Here is a 21,545-nt window from a genome sequence, read left to right on the forward strand (position 1 = left end):
CTGTAGAAATTCAGGGGATTAAATATAAACTAGGGCTGGAATTTCCACAGCCACCTAAAAGGTTCAGAGATTCCAAGGCCAGCAGGGACCATTGTGATCATCTAGTGAGACCTCGGGTGTAACACAGGACATAGGACATCCCCAAAATAGTCCCACTGCAGATCCTTTAGAAAAACATCCCATCGTGATTTAAACATTGCCAGTGATGGAGGATCCACCACGACCTTTGGGAAATTGTTCTAGTGGTGCCCGGTTGCCACTCATTTTAATGCATGCTGGGAATCCATGTGCAGTAGGCAGCTTTCAACGCCAGTAGGCAGAAATTCAGAGACTGAGGGCTGGGATATTTCGGCCTGCCTTTAGAAGGAATGGATGTGGGGTGCCTTTAAATCTCACGCACCTGCCAGCCCCAGCGCTGCTGAAGTAGCTTAAAAGAAGCTCACTAACACGTCTTCACAATCAGCAACAAAATACTGTATCTGGACGACAGCAGCCGCCCCTCCCAGCAGCCTCATCACACAGGATGAGCCAGCTTGTCTGACATCCTCCCTGACCGAGCGGGCTTCACACAGAGAAGAGCAACTCGCATCACAGCTGGTCTGTGCAAACCCTCCCTCGGAGGGTTGGAGCTTTTAAAAACATAGCAAATATATACAAGCTCCTGGAGAGGCCAAAGCAAACAGCAGCCCTGCTAAACGGGCTCCCTAACTCCAACAGTTGAGCACAGGCAGACTTGACGAGCTACTTGCCAACCAGGTCACAGGACCACAGCATGGAATCATTAGTGCAAGTAACCGTGCCCTTAACCACGGATTGCCAAGCAATCTGCCACATTTGCCATGTCCACACACCACCACAGCAGTATTTACCCCGTCATTAAAAGGTCATTTCACTATCGTTACCAATACACAAGAGGTTTTAGACTATGAAAGGTTGCCCCAGAGCTCCTACCTACCAGTCCATCTCCGCTATTGAGATGCAGATTCTTGGGCTGGTTCATTTTGTCCTATAAACCGTTTTTTGGGGGGTTTTTTTGCACAGAGGGTGAGGAGGGAGGGAGGGGATTGAAGAGGGAGGATGGTCCCATGCTGAAGGGACTCAGGAGTGCAATTCCTGGTTCCAACCCAGAATTCCTGTGTAACCGCCCTATGCAACCTGCCCTGTGACTCAGTTTCCAGTCTGTAAAATGGGGATAAATACTGCTCCCTTTCAGCCACTCTTTGTCATGTCTATTTAGGCTGGAAGTTCTTTGGAGGATAGACTGTACCGTGTGTATGTGGAGCACCCAGCACAACAGAGCTCTGATCCTGATTTGGGACCTCTAAATTTTGCCGTAATGGCTGTCAAATCCGCCTACGTAACCCTGGTCCTACCAGCCTCTTTCTCTGTACTTCCGAAATCGCTCAACTATGTCAGGAGCCACATTAAATGCTGTTCTCATCTCAGCTAAACCCAGGGTGCCACCTGCAAAGATCCTTAACTGCAGAACATATCCGCTCCCGGGCTCGAATGACGTGTCGTCTGTGAGACTGAGGATTTGTCATTTGCCGCTGCTGGGATCCTTTTAACTAGAAATAAACATAGCAGAGGGGGCAATATCCAAGTTTCAGTTTCCTTAAAAGAAGCTGCTAACAGAGACCTTTGCAGCAAGATCAGCGATGATTCGGTCTCCCCCTCCCTGGACTAGCTCTTACAAAATCACAAAAGAGGCTCAGATGACCCCAGAATGAACAGTTATATTTACATTAACATGGTCTCTCTTCTTTGGTCTGACGAAGACACCACCACCACCTATCTCTTATCTAGCACTTTTCATCTGCAGATCTCAAAGCACTTTACCAAAGGAGGGCAGATGGGAAAACAGAGGCACAGAGCAGGACAGTTACCTGCCCAAGGTCACCCAGCAGGCTGTGACAGTGCCAGGAACTGAATGCAGGTCTCCCGAGTCCCAGTCCAGTGCTCTACACACTGTTGCCAGTATAATAAATGACACTTACACAGCACTTACTGTCAGCATGATTTACGAACCACTAACAAAAGGATCATCAATATTAAGAGATTCTACACAACTCTTTATAGCACTACATTGGAGGCATAGGCCTGCTTTGTTCGTGCCTGGAATTCCTCTCCCTACAGTCTCCCTTTCAACAGGAAGTCATGCTACTGCTGATGTATCTATGCACTCACTTCTAAAAGCAGAACCCAGAGAGCTTGACCCAGTGACGCTATGTGACACCCCTTCCCTCCCATTCTTGCTTTATTTCTAGCAGCCCATAACAAAGCCACCACCTCAGCCAGTGCCCCATATGTCATGACTACTCACTCGGTCAAAAGCCAGAAGCTCTGAGCAGTTTCCCCCGAATTCTTGACCACGTGGATTTTTAGATCTTCTATGGCTTGGTCAAATGCTCCTGGCTAGAAAGAGAGAACATCAGAAAAGAACAGCAAGATAAACATGACGGAAAGAAATTACAGCTCAAACACACACGCTCCTCTTATTCTAATCCACGTCGTTGGAGCAACGCTAAGTGCATACAGGTGTCCCCTTCAAAGAAAAGTATCCACGTCTCAAGCCTCAGAACTAGGGGATCTATTCAAAACATGTTTTTTATTTGGAAATGACTCAGTCATCTGCCCTCTGTCTGCCTTCCAGGGGGTGGGGGTTCATTTTATATACACAAGCTAATTGTGACATCCTTATTGTCCAGCTGTTAGAGGGTTCATCATGAGGATTGTCCAGCTGTTAGAGGGTTCATCATGAGGATTGTCCAGCTGTTAGAGGGTTCATCATGAGGATTGTCCAGCTGTTAGAGGGTTCATCATGAGGTGACAACTATACCAGCTCCAAAGAAACAGAATATTGTTCAAACAAGAACAGAGCTTTCAAAACTACCAAAGTAATGACCAGGATGTGTGTGGAGGGAATCCAAGATGGCAGCTGGTGTTGGGGCGGTCTCACGGGTTAATGCAAAGGCCTTCCATTGGTTATGGAAGTACCACCCATTTCCGTCTGTTCGTTGGCTTGTGGGTGTATGTGTCTGTCTGTCTGTGGGATTCCACTGACTTCACTGGAGGTACTTCACATTTACACTGGTGTAAACAAGATCACATCCGGCCTGTATGACATGGGTCTTTTATATTTGTGATAGGAACTCAACAGAAAGGGAGGAAGGTGGTAAAGACGTGGTATTTCATGACTGGGCTTGCGAGGCCTCAAACTCAAACTCACAACACGAGTTCCCTCTTCTCTTCTTCAAAATGAACAGGAAACTGCCACTTTCACTTGGTTTCAATGTAAGCCCATAAACCAGCCCTGGTCCACTTGAAAAGTCCCTGAGCGTCAGCAAACCTTAGCTGTGCATCACGCACAACCAGGAGAGCCTCACATGGTTTCACCTTTCCTAAGAGACCTTTTCCACAGCACTGGTCGCCTAGCTCTGCAGGGCTGCTGTTACTTTGGAAAGACAGCAGCACAGGGGACCAGAGAGGACAGGGGAGCTGATCGTAGGGGCCAGCTCCGTGGGTGCTCTGGGGCTAGAGCACCCGGGGGGAAAAAAAGTGGGTGCTCAGCACCCTCGGGGCAGCTACCTGATCAGCTCCTCTCCCTCCACGCAGCACCTCCTGCATGCCGCAAGCAGCTGTTCAGCGGTGTGCAGAAGGCACTGGAGGGAGGGCGAGGAGCAGGGGCTGGGCGGGCACACTTGGGGGAAGGAACGGAGGGGGGCGGGAAGAGGTGGGGTGGGGTTGGGGGCTTGGGGGAAGGGGTGGAGTGGGGGCAGGGCCTGGGATGGAGCAGGGGTCAAGCACACTCCCGGCAACCCATAACGACAGCACCTATGGGTCTGATGCAACTGAGTTTGACTGGCAAAGCCAGCTGGTCCTTCTACTGAAAGCGCATTATCTGTAAAGGTGCTCGGCGCCCTCACACCCCTGAAGTCGCTTTCCAGGATCAGGCTTCAAGGATCTGATCCAAAGCCCAGTGAAGTCAATGGGAATCTTTAAACGTGCCACGGACCATGCCCTTAAATAAGGCCATAGCCTCAGCCAGTGCTTAATTTGTAACAAAAGACGTGGCGGGGCTCAAGCCACTTCTTTACATGCATAGTGGATGCAGTCAGCCCAGAGGTGCCGGGGCTCTGAACTGCCGGGCCCAGAGGTGCCGGGGCTAAGCCCTGGCAAGCCAATTAAGCATTGGACTTATGACCAGGGAGCCTTAGACCATCTGCATTCTAGGGAGCCTTAGAGCATCTGTGTTATTCTGAAAGAAAGGCCTGCTCCGGATGGCAGCATGAAAAGCCAACTCACTCTATGAGCCGCCTTGATTTCCGACCAGGGAGATGCTTCCACAGGCAGCACCGTGCCTGATTCAGACCTCTGTGGGGCAGGGGGCGGGGGGGTGATAGCATGCAGGGAGACTTGGTGTCAATATGAGCCAAACCGGTGTCATACAGGCAGCTGTGTCTCAGAACACCAGGGGATGCCGGAGCCTGCTTACTAGAGACTTGCTGCCTACAGGAGACTGCAAGCTATAAAAAGGCAACAGGGAACCGTTCATTAAATAGTAAACGATCAAATGGTTTGAGCTCCTTTCATCTGCATATAATTTACATTCTTAAGTTTAAATTTAGAGAGAATTTCTCCCCTCCCCTTCCGGCTTTCGGGTATGATAGCTCGTGGATAGCAATCTGAGGGGAGCTTATAAATACATAGTCAGGGAAGATGAAGTATTGTTCCTTTTGTAAGACACTGCTTTGGATCAGCAGTCTCCGCCACTGAAACAATGATTCTACCCACAGCATAGCTCCAGTTATTAGCCCTGAGTGCTGCTTTTCCATCCAGGAAGACTCTGCATTAAATAGGTGCAAGAATTAAGGGCTCAATTAAGCCCAGTGGGAGCTTAAAGCGCTCAGCATCTCCAGGAGCTGCTTAGGATCAGAGCCTAATAGCAAATGCGTTAAAACAGTGGATCGGAGACAGCCAAGGAAATATATTCCACAGACTGCGTGCGCAATCAGACTTTGTATATACTAACATTAAGGAAAGGGCTTGTCAGGTGCTTTAGTTGATGCTGCCTGCATCAGTGAATGATAATTTTCAGACGCTTCTGTTGAGCCTTGGTGGATTCCTAGACTCAAGGCTGCTGGGCCCTCCACAAATACAATAAATTTGATGGAGGCCTTCTCTCCTTTGGGAATTTACTCCCTTTCCAGCCCACCAGTGGCTAGCAAAAGGAGTAGCTTCATCAATGCAAATTTCAAGCGTAGAAAAGCAAAGCCATGATTTACACCAATGCAGGTTACCCAGGGTTCAGAGAGGGGACTAGCTACCTTGGTACAAATTGCGGGTTTGTCTGCAAGGAATTTCTGGCCGCTGACTGATGGAACTGAGGCAAATTCCCACATTAGACACGGCCTTTGATTGGATAAAGCCCTCTCATAAGCTATTACTTCTCAGTTATCCTTGGGAATGTCACAGAGTTGGTTACGTCAAATTGCACTCCATACCATACCCTCCAAACATTAGGGAGTCCAGGTTTGACCTATACCTCATGCTCATGTGCAGGGAAGATAGTGAGCACAGCTTATGATTTGTGGGAGTTCCCAGTGGAAATCATGCATGCCCGAAGGAGACTAGACTCACATCCAGGTTTTTTTCCCCCAACGAACCTAAATCATAGACTCCTAGCCACATAAGGGTAGATCACTCCAGATTCTCTTGGCAATTTGGGGACTGAATATCCAGGAGGAGAACCCAGGAGCCAAGCCATTCTGTGGGCAATCTGTTAACTAAGGGACACAAACAGGGGTGGGGTTTGCTTACCCTTGTAACAAAGAATTTCCTCATGGCATACTGGTTGGCGTAAGAATTTGGGAAGGGAGTAGACTCAGAAGTCAGAGAGGGAGACCCCATGCCTCCACTTGGGTGGGACTCTGGAGCTTTTCCATTGCCAGCTTTTCTTTCGCCCATCTCTTCCATTTGCTCCACCATCTGGAACTCTTGGTTGTGCTCACTGTTAGACATTTCGCCACCTAAAAATCAAGCAAGACAGAACCACCAGAACATCTGATCAAATCTTTTGTATTACTGCTAAATGAAATGCAAGCACATGCCAACTGGGCAAAACCAAATGAATGCTTAAACCTCCATGCTTTTCCATATCTATGGCCTTCAAAATATCATTGAGCTGCGTTAGTAAATGACATTGACACAATAACATCACCTTACTCGTTTGTCGCAGCTTTCATCCAAAAGATCTCAAAGTGCTCTGTAAATATGAGGTAGGTCTCACAACCCTCCCTTTGAGGAGAGTTGTGGTTCTTCTTGTCAGCAAGTTAAGGAAGTATGGGCTGGATGAATGCACTATAAGGTGGGTAGAAAGCTGGCTAGATTGTCGGGCTCAACGGGTAGTGATCAATGGCTCCATGTCTAGTTGGCAGCCGGTATCAAGTGGAGTACCCCAAGGGTCGGTCCTGGGGCCGGTTTTGTTCAATATCTTCATAAATGATCTGGAGGATGGTGTGAATTGCACTCTCAGCAAATTTGCGGATGATACTAAACTGGGAGGAGTGGTAGATACGCTGGAGGGGAGGGATAGGATAGAGAAGGACCTAGACAAATTGGAGGATTGGGCCAAAAGAAATCTGATGAGGTTCAACAAGGATAAGTGCAGGGTCCTGCACTTAGGACGGAAGAATCCAATGCACAGCTACAGACTAGGGACCGAATGGCTAGGCAGCAGTTCTGCGGAAAAGGACCTAGGGGTGACAGTGGACGAGAAGCTGGATATGAGTCAGCAGTGTGCCCTTGTTGCCAAGAAGGCCAATGGCATTTTGGGATGTATAAGTAGGGGCATAGCGAGCAGATCGAGGGACGTGATCGTCCCCCTCTATTCGACATTGGTGAGGCCTCATCTGGAGTACTGTGTCCAGTTTTGGGCCCCACACTTCAAGAAGGATGTGGATAAATTGGAGAGAGTCCAGCGAAGGGCAACAAAAATGATTAGGGGTCTGGAACACATGAGTTATGAGGAGAGGCTGAGGGAGCTGGGATTGTTTAGCCTGCAGAAGAGAAGAATGAGGGGGGATTTGATAGCTGCTTTCAACTACCTGAAAGGGGGTTCCAAAGAGGATGGCTCTAGACTGTTCTCAATGGTAGCAGATGACAGAACAAGGAGTAATGGTCTCAAGTTGCAGTGGGGGAGGTTTAGGTTGGATATTAGGAAAAACTTTTTCACTAAGAGGGTGGTGAAACACTGGAATGCGTTACCTAGGGAGGTGGTAGAATCTCCTTCCTTAGAGGTTTTTAAGGTCAGGCTTGACAAAGCCCTGGCTGGGATGATTTAACTGGGAATTGGTCCTGCTTCGAGCAGGGGGTTGGACTAGATGACCTTCTGGGGTCCCTTCCAACCCTGATATTCTATGATTCTATGAGAGTACATGTTATTCCTATTTCCAACACAGAAGGAAGGCATGGCCTGACCTAGGCCACCCTGGATTGTGGAAAAGCTGGGAACAGAAGCTCCGTTAGCTCAGTCCTGTAATTTAACCACTATGGACAATACTTCTGCCCAACACGTGCCAAGACCATTGTCCAAACCTTCTTGTAAAAGAGTGGACTCTCAGCTGCAGCACCTCCTTGTGGCCAGACGTGGTGTAGCAGCTCTACCACTCCAGCACCCCCTGCTGATGGTGGGTCTGGTTCTGCAGGGGTCTGTCTTCCTGTAACTCAGCCCGCGGGTCAGGCGACAATTTGTTCCCACCCCTCTGGGATCATAAAGTCCAAAAGTCCCCAGCACAAGGTCTTCAGTCTCAACTCCAGGTCCTGTTGTCCTCACACCCTTCTGTCGGGTCTCTGTCATTCTTGTCCCCTTCTCTGGACACATGCCATCTTGCTGCTGGCTAGTAGGAGAACCCAGGCCCAACCACACTGCTGGGCTCCAGCCCAGGGATCCTGTAACCAGCAGCCAAGGACTGTTCCCTGCAGCTCCCTGGACTTTTTCCTACTCAGCTGTGGAGGTTGACCCTTCTCTCAGGGGCCTGGACTCGCAGGACTTTCCCTTGGAATCCCGTAACAAGCTCCCAAACTGCCAGCGATAAACCCACTTCTGCCCTCCTTGGACCTGACATTACATCCCTCTCAATAGCCTCCCCAGTTTCTCTCCTTTGAGCTTCCCACCAGAGCCTGTATCCCTCCGGTGGCTGCTCTGTAGCACTCCAGGCCACTTACCAGACTTCCCTGTTCCAGAGAAGATCCCAGGGCCAGCTCACCCCAACCTCTCTAGTCCCAGAAAGTGACTGCAACGTTCCTCGCTTGCTACCTACAGTCCCCTTCTAATCTAAAAAACTCCCTTATGTACAGTCCTCTCCTGGCCCTACCCCATCTGCACTTCCTCATCCTTAAGCCTGGCCCACCCTTCAGGTACAGCCTGGTATGCTCACTGGTCTCCTTCTCTGTCGCACATTTGCCCTTTCCTTGCCTGCATGGGGCATACACCCCCTCACACTCCTGAAATCTTTGAAGATTAGGATAGCACAGGACCTGGATCCAAAACAAATCTAGTTTTGATTATAAGAGAAGAAAACCTGGTCTGACGAATCCAAAGCCCACCTGAGAAGTTCTGCAAAAACAAAATCACCGGTCTCTCCCACCACACAAAAATCAATGTTATGTTGTATCTATTTATTTACTTAGGTCCTTCTTTGATGACAACATACAGGACTTCCCAATCATCCCCCTTTCTAGAGAGTATGTTCAAGGGGACAGCATTTGCCGGGGAATAAATGAGGAACACAGGCTACATTCAGCAGTCAGTGTACAGCAAATGGCAGAGCTGCATGAAAGCCAACCTCAGACATAGAAAAGGCAAGCAGCAATTTGCACCAGTTGGTAGCAATTAGCATACCATATGTGGAAAATCACAGGATGAGCCCTCAGATTTTGTTTCCGTTTATTTCTGTGGCATCTCCTGCAGTCGTTAGCCTGGACACTTGTTTACTCTAACGATTCACTGAATGGGCATTGTTTCAAGCACTTGTCAGAGATATAACCCAGGGTCTTGGGCTTCTCTGCACCTTCCTCTGATCAGAGGATAGGAATGCAGTCACTGCATCGTGCTCTGTTCTGTGTTAATTTCACTTAGCAGGTGTGTGACTAGGAACAGGAGATCCTTGTGGGACTATTTAGGGTTGGGCTGCAAAACAAAGTGAAGTTTGCAAGCTTGTTTTTCCTGCCTCTGAACCAAAGGCTCCTCCCAAAGGCGAGTCAATTTAAAAAGAAAAATCTTTCTTCTTACAGAGAAGACTCTGCTGTGTATTAAGGACTTAAGAACACACTCAAAGGCTAGGTGAGCAAGAATGGGTGCCCTGTCTATGGGAAGAGAATATGTTTATTTTTTTCATTAGCATCATCTCTCTTCTATGTTTTTTTCCCTGAGTTTAATTTGTTTTTTACTCTGCTCACTTATTCATCCACTTTGCATGCTGATCTCAGCCACCCAACTCCTGTTGTAACGTCTCCCCCAGTGGAACACAAATCTAACAGCAGAGATAGTTGAGGAGTTTCGACAAAATGGTGTTTTTCTTGGAAAATGCTGATTCTTCACACCTCCACACCTGAGCACTCACCTGAGATGAGGGACACCTGGGCTCAAGTGCCTACGGTGTCTGATTTTCTCGGGTGGATGTGATTTCTCTCTCTGGTGTTTGTCAAAAAGCTTTGAACGGCTTCATGCAGAATGGGAAAAATTTCCAGAAAACCTCAACACTTTTTCCTGAGACAAAAAAACTATTTCCCACCAACCCTCCCTGTCAGCGTTTGAGTTCAAAGCCATGTTCCAGCCTGTTCAAAATTAGGCAAAACAAATTTGCCAAGTTTCGAGTGAGTACTGTATTGTGCTTTGCAAAACACAGAACTGACACAGCTGTGTCCCCTGGGGGAGCTTGCTAGCTGAATGGGACTGAGATAGAAAGAGTTAAAGGATGAGGGCAGGAGCAAATAAAGTGATAGAGCTGATGGGGTAAGCCCCTGAATAAAACTTCTGTGTGTGATTAGTTTATTGCTGGATAGAAGGCTGGTAACTATGGGTGGTGGCTCATGGCATCTCTGCCCTGTGAAGTTTACTCCTGGAGTACACTGTAAAAGTCACCCAGTGCTGAGAACAGGTGTTAGCAAGGGGTCCTGAATGTGGTTCAACTGCAAAAAGATGATTCTGGGGTGACTTCATTATGCTGTCTAAGTACCATCCTGGGGAGGGAATAGCAGGTACTAACAGGCTCTTCAATCTAACAGAGAAAGGCAGAACATCAACCAGCAGCTGGACACTGACACCAGACAAATGCAATCTAGAATTTAGGCCATGCATTTTTAACAGTGAGGGTGCTTAGCCACTAAGCTTATGCTCAAATAAATTGGTTAGTCTCTAAGGTGCCACAAGTACTCCTTTTCTTTTTGCGAATACAGACTAACACGGCTGTTACTCTGAAACCTGGTACAGAGTTGTAAGGGATGTGGTGGATTTTCCATCTCTTGATGGCTTTAACTCAAGACCGTCCAGCCTTGCTGGAAGAGATGCTTTAGTCAAATGCAAGTGTGCTGGGGTACATCACCTCCGCACCAGCATGGAAGGGTTAAGGAGCAGCGTGGGGCCAGGATGGCCCTGCCCCTCTGCCTTTGCAAATCTGGAGAAAGCATTAAAAGGAGATCTGGGCAACCCTGAGGAGGGACCAGACTGTTGAGTCTCTCCAGCTCTGAAGAGAGGGCTGGCAGCCTGCCGAGGCCCTGCCCTCACAGGAGGAGGGTGCAGGACCCGGAGCAGAAGGGGAAAGAGGAGTCAGAGTTCCCCAGTGGACTCTGACATGGACAGTGACACTCCCAGGACTCTCTGGAGTCAGAGGGGCCCATATCCTGGAGGGAGTTGCTGACAGGTTGTTCTTTTCCTTTTTTTGGTTGAGCCCCGTTTCCTAACTGCAGGTGATTCTGTGGTTTCGCCTGGGACCCCGAGGGGGGACGTGGCCCCAGAGGCCTTGGCCAGAAGGTCGAGCGCTAGCCTGCTAGAAAGATGCCCCATAACTCCTGTTAGGGTGGGGGATAATTGGACTCATGTATGAGCTCCGCGTGTTGCTCCTGGAGGGGGCGCTCTACCATGGACAGATTCGTGACCCCCAAGTGATGGGGCTCAATTCCAGGGTAACTGGGCGGGAGGTCAGAGTAGAAAATCTGATGGTCCCTTCTGGGCTTAACCTCTGGAACTCTCTGTGCAGCCTGGGTGCAGACGCTAAGGTTGCAGCCCAGATACTGAGCTCAGCTGGTCCTTGGCACTGGACTTGCACTTAGCTTGCCCTCAGCTGCGACCGTGGACGATGCACGCGCTCTGCCACTGGTCACCTCGGTGCTATTGACCAGGCTGCAGTGCAGACCGCAGGCAAACGAAGAGCTCGCTGGCTGTTTACACCATAAAGAGGACACACAGGAAAACAAGCTGCCTTTTCAGTGCACAGTTATGGACATGAAGAACTTCCCTCAAGTAGCCTCATTTTTTACTGGGATGCGGCTCTAAAGCCAGTGGATCTACCCAGCTGGGGTTTTCCTGGTTTGGTGGGATTCCTCGGTGAGGGAAAGCTAATGAAGCCAGCTCCTGCACCACACTCTTGGTGGCACTGGACGTGGGGCCATGGCCAGGGAGGAAAAGAGCGTGTCCGGAGCACCATCCAAATCCCCAGCTGCCCACTCGCACCCCAAACTGTTCTACACACTGCCAACAGCTGGGCTCTCTCTGCTGGCCGTGGGATTGGGAAGCTCGTTTGCAGAGTTCCCCCTCCCAGATGTCTCGTTTTTATTCCAGTAGGAAATAGGGCCAAGAGGCCCCAGTTAAGATCAGATCCCTATTCTGCTGTGTGCAACACCCCCTCCCACCTCACACACCGTAAGGCACCTCTGGCCTTGAACAGCTTACAGTTTAAGCAGACAAGATAGACAAAGGATCCGGAAAAGGAAGCCCCAACCAGCACACAGATGTATCTGAGAACCTGGGCTTTCATTACAGAATGTCGCAGGGTTTACCAGGAAGGCTGGCTACAGGGTAGAGGCTGTTGGATTTGCTAATAGATCGGCAGAGCCACAATACATCTGGGATTTGATGCCTCCCAAAAGGATGGTGTGCGCCCAAGGGAAGCCCTCAGCTCTACACCCCCAGCCTATAGGAAAGTGTCAGAATTTGCAAAAGATGTGTGTTTTGCCACTGCACTAGAGATATATGCATCAGCTCAGGCCACAAGAGTCTTCTTCTGAAGCTAGGGCAAAGGCACAATATTATTAACCCCGCTTTCCTACTGCGCTATATAGTGACCCATGAGGCAGATACATCTTCTCCAATAACTCCTTTGCAATCTACAGAGTTTGCTTTTGCTCATTTCAAAGGAGGCTCAGCCATTGTCCTCTCTTTACACACAACTTCAGGGAACTTCTAACCTTGAAATTAAGTTAAAGTCCTTGGAATGTTTGCTAATTAACCCGAAACTGACATTAACCACTTCCTGTCAGCGTTTCTGGGTATCCGAACAAATAGACTTCTTCAACATATTTCAGTTGCCTGGCCTTTTGCATTGTGAAAGATCTAAGCAACATCTTTCCTAGACAGCTCTTTGCATTTAAATTACGGACTCCCTTACTGGTAAAAAGAAAAGGAGTACTTGTGGCACCTTAGAGACTAACCAATTTATTTGAGCATGAGCTTTCGTGAGCTACAGCTCACTTCATCGGATGCATACTGTGGAAACTGCAGAAGACATTATATACACAGAGACCATGAAACAATACCTCCTCCCACCCCACTCTCCTGCTGGTAATAGCTTATCTAAAGTGATCACTCTCCTTACAATGTGTACGATAATCAAGTTGGGCCATTTCCAGCACAAATCCAGGTTTTCTCACCCTCCGCCCCCCCCCCCCACACACACACACAAACTCACTCTCCTGCTGGTAATAGCCCATCCAAAGTGACCACTCTCTTCACAATGTGTATGATAATCAAGGTGGGCCATTTCCAGCACAAATAAGTCATTCCCACCCAGCATTGCTGAATTGTGTAATGGAGGTGTAAAGCTCAGGGAGGACCTACCACATAGCATGAATCAAATGAAGACATCAAAGGGCCGACGGCATGACAGGTTTCTCAGAGCATGCAACAGCCACCCCACTACAGGAAGATTTGGGGATATTTACAGGGAGCTCCTCCCAGGTATATGGGGCAGCATGGGAGAAAGGACAAAGATGCTTGCTTGACAATTTAACTCATGGGCAATGGAGCCTGGCTTCCCAGGAACTGGGAACGGACTAGTCTGTTGGCAGCAATGCATTCACACTGTGGCCTACCTATGGCTTTTGTTCTGGGTAGACAAGTCCAAAGACCAACCCCTGCATTAGTTTGGGTGTACAGCACCATAGTTCAGTGCAATGGTTGGGAGGGCAGTGTACACAAATATAAGGACTTTGTCCTCTTCTCTGGCACTCCCATGATGTTTTCATCAAGTGACACTTTTTGTATACTGATAGAGAATTGAAATGCTCCTGTGAGGTAGGCAAGCTATTGTGATCCCCCATTTTGCAACTGGGGAAACTGAGGCAGAGCACAGCTCTGGCTCACCCAAGTCAAGTGACAGAGCCAGGAAGAGAAACCCAGGCCCTAGCCCTAAATCCCAGACAACAGTCCTTCCCAGAGGCTATTGAGCCAAACTGCTGGTTGAAGAGGAGGGAACCTGCCACCTGCTCAGAGGCATGGAGAGATCTGGAGCAAATGGTGAAAAAGACTTGAGATGAGGACACCAGGGTTCTACTCACTCTGCCACTCTCTCACCGCATGGCACGTAATCGGTCAACGTTTCTCTGGTGCTTTGGGGCCCTCAGATGGAAGGCGTCACAAGAAGTAACAACGACGACACCTCACTGGCCTATTCTGCTCTCCATGAGTAGATCTCAAAGTGCTCGCGGACCTGATCACCAGCCTGGGACAAACAATCGGCCACGCTCAGTTCAGTCTATGCCCTGTCCGCAGGGCCCTGTTTATTCTTCAGTGCAAATAAAAAAACCCGGAAATGTGTAACAATAACAAAGAAATAACCCTGTTCCCAAACTGGATGGTGGGGCTCTCTGGCTGAATGGCTCGAGCTTCCCCAGCCCGGGGTGTGCACAGAGCCTGCTTTCCCTTTCTCAGCTTCTGCTGCAGCCATGGGACAGTGCACACCCAGTCCTCTCCTGGTCCCAGGCTCCCTCATGGAGCTGGGGATCTTCTTCACCATCCCTACATGGGAATCCTCACCAGGCCAGAAAAGGGCTGGCTGTTCCCCATTGCCTCTGGCCCTTAAAGGGACCAGTGCCCTGTTACACTGCTTTGCAACGGCAGGCAAGTATCATTATGTGATGAGATCAAAGTTACCATATTGATTGTCCTAGTGTACACCTCTCACTCCCCTTCCACAACCTGATGTCTGAGACCAGGTTTTCTTCTTACCACAGCTCTGAGGTTCCGGCCCCGGCCCCAGAGCGTCCTGCAGCACACGCCCTAGTTTTGCCTAGCAATGTTTCTTCCTGCAGCACCCACCCCCCACACACCCTCTGTATGCTCGAGGAATTCACCTTCAGTAAACAAGCCTCACAAAGGGAACCAGCGTTGGAGTGGCTGACTGCAGGGAGGGTTTGCCACAATGTCAGGCCCATCTCTTCTGCCTGTGGCTGCCTCCACCTGCTGGGAAGGAGTCCAGCCCCCAGAGGTGGACACTTCAGGATCCTGAGATTGGAAAAGAATGTCACCCCCATTAACTAATGTGAAATGTACCGGATGTTCCAGAGCTTGGCAATCTAGCGTCACCTCCTTGAAAAACGAGGTGATCACTGTGGGGATACAGACTGGAATAGCAGGTATAGTAGGAGTGGATTCTGGCCACTTTCGAACAGAATGCTGTTACTTCTTAAGGGACCGTGGTATTCAGCGTTCCATCTAGACATGCTCCAGTTCGGTCACAAGCTGTTGGGCCCGATGCAGGAGTAAGCAGGTGACGCCCATAGCCTACACAGGAAGTCAGGCGAGATTGATCAGAATGGTCCTTCTGTTCTTTAAAAGTGATGCATCTTCCATACCCTGGGCAGACTTGGAAAAGCCAATGAACAAAAGGTCCACCTGAGACATAGACTTGGAGGATCTGGGCAAACACAATCAAGCGAGGTCACAGACTGCCGGGGCGCTGAGCACCCGTCAAGAAGATGCATGGTAGAGAGCGGGATCACTGTAGTTGATGAGTCCTGGGTAGAGAGAGCATGAGTGCTCGGCAACCGGGAAGTCTGTGCTCCCCAGCAGCTCAGAACGGGGCACTTAGCGACTGGCAATTCCACACCGCGGACTAACAGAGTGTGAATCCTGGACTTAGTCCATCAGTTCCCTCCACGGCAGGAGCACCACCAGGATGGCCCTGCACAGATGTGGAGTTGGTGGGTGGGTCAAAGAGGAGAGAGCGTTAGCCTCAGGGCTCTTAACAGCTGGAGCCCGAACAGAGCTTTACATAAGAACGGCCCTACTGGGTCAGACCAAAGGTCCATCTAGCCCAGTATCCTCTCTTCCGACAGTGGCCAGTGCCAGGTGCCCCAGAAGGAATGAACAGAACAGGGAATCATCAAGTGATCCATTCCTGGTGGCCCAGTCTCAGCTTCTGGCAAACAGAGGCTAGGGACACCATCCCTGCCCATCCTGGCGAATAGCCACTGATGGACGTATCCTCCATGAACTTATCTAGTTCTTTTTTGAACCCTGTTATAGTCTTGGCCTTCACAACATCCTCTGGCAAAGAGTTCTACAGGTTGACTGTGCATTCTGTGAAAAAAATACTTCCTTTTGTTTGTTTAAACAAAAGCTTTCTCAAGAAAGCTTGGCCCGGGAGGATGGTAGTATTAGCATGAAACTTCACATGGGAAGAGCAAGTGCATACAAGAGAACAACATTCCACCTGTGTGCAGATACTGGTTGGATGTAATCATCCCAGCACAGTGCTATGGGTTATTATATCTGACCTGCAGCAGGGACGCTCACCTCCACTCACCAATATCTTCTAATGCTTCAAGGAGATGAAGACAGCCGTCATCTCCATAGCCCCCGTTATCTTCTCCCAAGAAGAGGAGGCACTAAAATAAGAACCGTGCTTGGGAGAGCAGAATGTGCCCGATTGCAGAGACCAGATGCACCATTCAGGTCTCCCAGCCCCTCTGTCGGTTACTTCACCAGCTCCACGGGAATCAATTCTGTGCAAACTCCTCAAAGCAGTTAAGAGCTCAGAGGCGCTGCTGCCTGGCAATGGCATCCAGCATGGGCATCAAACTGCACCCATAATGTGCCCTATAAAGTCATATTGAAGCTGGCACTGCCTATAAGCCAACCTCATACATATGCAGCCCCTGCTCATTTCAATGAAGTCCTTAAAGCCCAGTGACCCATCTCTAAACTGTCTTTTTTTTATGAATAAGGGCAGGCCCAGAGGGCTACTGAAGACCTGCAGCCCCGCCAAGGAAGTCCAGTTGTTGTACAGTACTTTATGCTGGAAGCCCAACAAGGCATGAGGAGCTGGGGGGAAATCATAGATCTTCTACAAAAGTGGTCTCACAACTTAGGTATACATTTATTGGCTCAAATACAAGTAGATACGCCAGCTCAGTCGTTCTCCAACCACGTTCTTTGGACCATCAGTGATCTGCGCAGCCCTGCCTGGAAGTCTGCAGAGTGAACCCAGATGTGAAGATGGCTGGGGGCCAGAAAGGGAGGTGGGGCCGGCAGGGCCTTTCTTCCCTACAAAGTGGGCCCAGCAGCAGCTGCTACTCACTGGGCTGCTTCCAGGTTTATTATAGCCTGCCCCCACCTCCATACTGGCTGCCTCCGCATCTGACTGGATACATCCTGTGGCCAACAGGAAGCTCTGCTTTGCCGCAGCCAGCAGGGCTCTGTTCCAAGGGTGCATTTGCCATGTGGCTTCTGCTGGCTGGGAGATGTGGAGTTGGTCCAGCAGCGCATGCATCTCAGTGGCTGCTCATTTGAACAGCCACCAGGTGGCAGTGCAGAGACAGGGACTGGGGAGCCACAGAGATCTCCAGAAAAATCTCCCAAATTTTGCCACAAGAAAGTAAGTGGTAGCCCAAAAAGTCGCCACGAATTTTCGTCACCGAGGCCTTTCAAAAGTAGAACTATTGGTGAAAAATTACCAAGAGTGGCAACACCAGGCGCAGACTGACAGAACTGGAGAAGCACTGAGATAGCCTACACAAAATGCCACCTAGTGGCTGTTGTTGGCCATTGCATATTTGCAATTCCTTTTGCACTCAGAAAGTTGAAATTGGGGAGTCAGCATGTGTGTATGCAGACATGCCCTGGAACCGCAGTCCTGGCACTCCATCATTTGCATGTGCCACTGATTAGCTCAGCATCACTACTTTACAGTTAAACCCACAGACAACCCTCCTCCTGCCACTCAGAGACTCCATCTGACACGGCTGCAACTACTGGCCCGCACATATTAGGGGAGGAGGACATTGCCCATTCAAGCGTGTCAAGATCCAGACCTCAACACTGGGCACTTCAATAAGAACATGAATTGTCAGGCAGAGAGCACTTGGGAATGAGGTGCATTCTCAGTCCTGAATGCGTGTGCTGAGAAGGGAAGGTTCAGGTCAGCTTAAATTGATGTAATAGCTCAGTACTGTTCACCCAGGAACAACTTATCCCCAGGGTTCTAGGGAGTATGACACAGTGTGAGAAACCCACCAGACTTCCTGCTTCTCTCTTTGCTGCACAGCATGACCGCTGGGAAGTCCATGGCAGCAGATGAGATAGAACTCAAATTCTCCTGCTCTAAAAGCACAAGGCCCCCCGCCACCTAAGTGAAAAGAGAATCATCAGAGGCAGTGTCTGGTATAGGTCCTAGGACACACAATTAAACAGTTCTGGTACCATCCAGTATCATGTGGTGGTACAAATATACACCAGCCAGTTCATTTCAGTACAATGAAGAGGATCAAATAACCTGCCAAAACAATTTACCCAGCAGGGAATAATAACACAGTATTTTATGACAGGTTTCAGAGTAGCACCCATGTTAGTCTGTATCCGCAAAAAGAAAAAGAGGACTTGTGGCACCTTAGACACTAACAAATTTATTTGAGCGTAAGCTTTCGTGAGCTACAGCTCACTTCATCAAATGCATCCAATGTCTAGTTGGTAGCCGGTGTCAAGTGGAGTGCCCCAGGGGTCGGTCCTGGGGCTGGTTTTGTTCAATATCTTCATAAATGATCTGGAGGATGGTGTGGATTGCACTCTCAGCAAATTTGCGGATGATACTAAACTGGGAGGAGTGGTAGATACGCTGGAGGGCAGGGATAGGATACAGAGGGACCTAGACAAATTGGAGGATTGGGCCAAAAAAAAATCTGATGAGGTTCAATAAGGATAAGTGCAGGGTCCTGCACTTAGGACGGAAGAACCCAATGCACAGCTACAGACTAGGAACCGAATGGCTAGGCAGCAGTTCTGCGGAAAAGGACCTAGGGGTGACAGTGGATGAGAAGCTGGATATGAGTCAGCAGTGTGCCCTTGTTGCCAAGAAGGCCAATGGCATTTTGGGATGTATAAGTAGGGGCATAGCGAGCAGATTGAGGGACGTGATCATCCCCCTCTATTCGACATTGGTGAGGCCTCATCTGGAGTACTGTGTCCAGTTTTGGGCCCCACACTACAAGAAGGATGTGGATAAATTGGAGAGAGTCCAGCGAAGGGCAACAAAAATGATTAGGGGTCTGGAACACATGAGTTATGAGGAGAGGCTGAGGGAACTGGGATTGTTTAGTCTGCAGAAGAGAAGAATGAGGGGGGATTTGATAGCTGCTTTCAACTACCTGAGAGGTGGATCCAGAGAGGATGGTTCTAGACTGTTCTCAGTGGTAGAAGAGGACAGGACAAGGAGTAATGGTCTCAAGTTGCAGTGGGGGAGGTTTAGGTTGGATATTAGGAAAAACTTTTTCACTAGGAGGGTAGTGAAACACTGGAATGCGTTAGCTAGGGAGGTGGTAGAATCTCCTTCCTTAGAAGTTTTTAAGGTCAGGCTTGACAAAGCCCTGGCTGGGATGATTTAATTGGGGATTGGTTCTGCTTTGAGCAGGGGGTTGGACTAGATGACCTCCTGAGGTCCCTTCCAACCCTGATATTCTATGATTCTATGATTTCCCCTCTCTGTTTCCTTACCTCCCAGGGTGTTGGGGGGAGAAATGTATTAACAATGGAGAGGGCAGATATGTCCCTAGATAGAAGCAGGAGAGGTTACACTGAGCTTCTCTCTCTAGTGTTTGTAAATCCAAGCTCTCCTCAAGAGAAGGAGATTTTTTTAAACAAAAGCTCATTTCTCAAGCAAGAACTCCACACAGGTAACTACCAGCCTCATTCTGCTGAACAGCCTGAGAAAGGCTTGGACGACAGCACAGACTCTCGGGGGAGCAAAGGGTCAGGCAAGCGGCGCAAACAAGCATTTGTGGCAGGAAAAAAAAAGAAACGGATGAAAACGTGTCTGCAGAAGGGTCTGAAGGAGGAAGTTCTCCCTCTTCCGCCAGTCCCTTAGCTCTGATTCTTTCCCTCACCTCATTTCTTTCTTTCAAGTCCATTCAAATACCTTGTCTCTTTGGCATTTGGGGAACTGGGTTCTCCCTCCTTAACTGAAATGCTGCCTACAGGCCTTGCTTGTGAATTTCACCCAGTCTGACAAAGTGGTTTGTCTAGTTTAAAAGAAGGCTACGACTAGAATGGTGTCATGGGTTTTACAGGAATAAAGTGACTGTCCCTGTAAGGTGCGGCAGAGGAAAGATTAACCATAAAGGCCCTGCAACAATAAAGATGGCTTTCCCAGTCACACAGCAGCTGTGGCATCGAAGGCAAAGACTTCCTGGGTTTGGAGCTGTCATATACACCCCGCTCCCACTTCTCAAGCTCTCCTGCTGGAAGCTCGCAGCACAGTGAACTCCACAGTGGGGGCTTACCTGCCTCAGGTGAGCTGCTGCAGGAATCTTGCTCTCTCTCTGCCAGCCAGTCAGGGAAGGGTTCAGGGCGGATTTCAGGTAGACCAACCAGGAAGTTCAGCTGCTGACTGAGGGGAACCGGCTTGGCGCTATTGTCCGTTTAGACACCCAAAGCCAGCGAGGGGCGTTTGCCCTTCTCTCACTCTGTTTTTAGGGCCCTGGGGATTTGTCGGCTCACGCAGCTGCTAAGTAAAAACGTTTTCTGAATGGACAGGGTAGGACTTGGGTGCAGCTGATTTCCCTCTGTTTGCCTTCGAAGGAGTGGCAGCTTTGTGACTGGTGCACACACCCAGCCCGTAGCAGAGGAGATACTGGGACTATGGATCAGGGTCAGTACATGCTAGTCACCCTGCCCTGTGCTCAAGCCACAGAAGGTAAGAATTTGTCACAGCCCCAGCTACACAGTCTGGCTCTTTAGTCCAAGGAGCAGAGACCCATGCTTTCAGCTCTAGAGGCTGACATTACAGCAGACAGGACAGGACAGGACGGGGACAGCACAGTTCCTGGGATTGGCAGCCATCACAAACTCCCCAGGTAACAATTTCAAAAGTGCCTAAATCCCTTCTGAAAATGGGCTCTAGGCTCATATAGTCACTTCAGCACATTTTACCCTTCCTCAGGCATTTTCCGCTGTGGTATTTTACTGTGCATTTCAAACATACACAGGTCTGAAAGGAAACTCTGGATCCAAACACCCCCAAAGTGCCAGGGGATTTGGAATCCAGCCGGAGGGCTGTGTCTCCTACCAGGCCCCAAAGCTCTTCCTCGGAAATTCAGAGGAGGGAGGGGACAACATACAAAGCAAAACACCTGGAAGAGTCATGAAATTTGATCCAAGCAGAAATCTACTCCCTGGCTCAGCTGCGTCAACGGTCATAAATGGATCGATAAAGCAGCCCCGTTTGCTGTCCTCACTAGGCACTGCACATCCACCTTAAAGTGCCAGCCCTACTTAGCTGGTCCCAGAGCTGGGAGGATGATGGTACAAGGCGGGATTGTGGACAGCCCCTAGCGCCGCTAGGAGAGAGAACGGACAGATGAGTGGAGCTGGCTGAAACATTTAGAAATGTTGCTGAAAAAATATAGGTCCAAATTGTCACAAAACTTTTACCAAAATTTCATCTTTTTTTTTAAACCAGCTTCTGTGGCTGGTTGAAAATGCTGACGTTTTAAAAAATTTCTTATCAGAATTGCACATTTCAGTTAAAAAATGAGTGACGCTTCACGAATATTTTTATGAAAAATTCACCCTGGTTTTCATCCAGCTCCACCTATTCTAAGGTCTAACAAGAGCCGAAGGCTGGAAGCTAAAGCTAGACACATTCAGGCTGGAAACAAGGTGCACATTTTTAACAGTGAGGGTAACTAAATCACTGGAACAACTTATCAAGCACTGTAGTGGATTTCCATTATGGGCAATTTTGAAAATCAAGCCTGGATGTTTTTCTAAAAGGCTT

General features: G+C 49.1%; 1 protein-coding gene across 1 annotated transcript in view; it reads right to left on the minus strand.

The window, feature by feature from the left end:
• Window positions 1-21,545, minus strand: part of TPRG1 (tumor protein p63 regulated 1) — a 115,025-nt gene that overhangs the window by 55,332 nt on the left and 38,148 nt on the right. The window contains exons 2-3 of the mRNA XM_073358734.1: window positions 5,821-6,029; window positions 2,324-2,415 (exon numbers count right to left, since the gene is read on the minus strand). Coding sequence (XP_073214835.1) covers window positions 2,324-2,415; window positions 5,821-6,029 — 301 coding nt within the window. The remainder of the gene's footprint in view (window positions 1-2,323; window positions 2,416-5,820; window positions 6,030-21,545) is intronic.

This window comes from Lepidochelys kempii, chromosome 9 (genome assembly GCF_965140265.1).
Source record: "Lepidochelys kempii isolate rLepKem1 chromosome 9, rLepKem1.hap2, whole genome shotgun sequence".
NCBI lineage: Eukaryota > Metazoa > Chordata > Testudines > Cheloniidae > Lepidochelys > Lepidochelys kempii.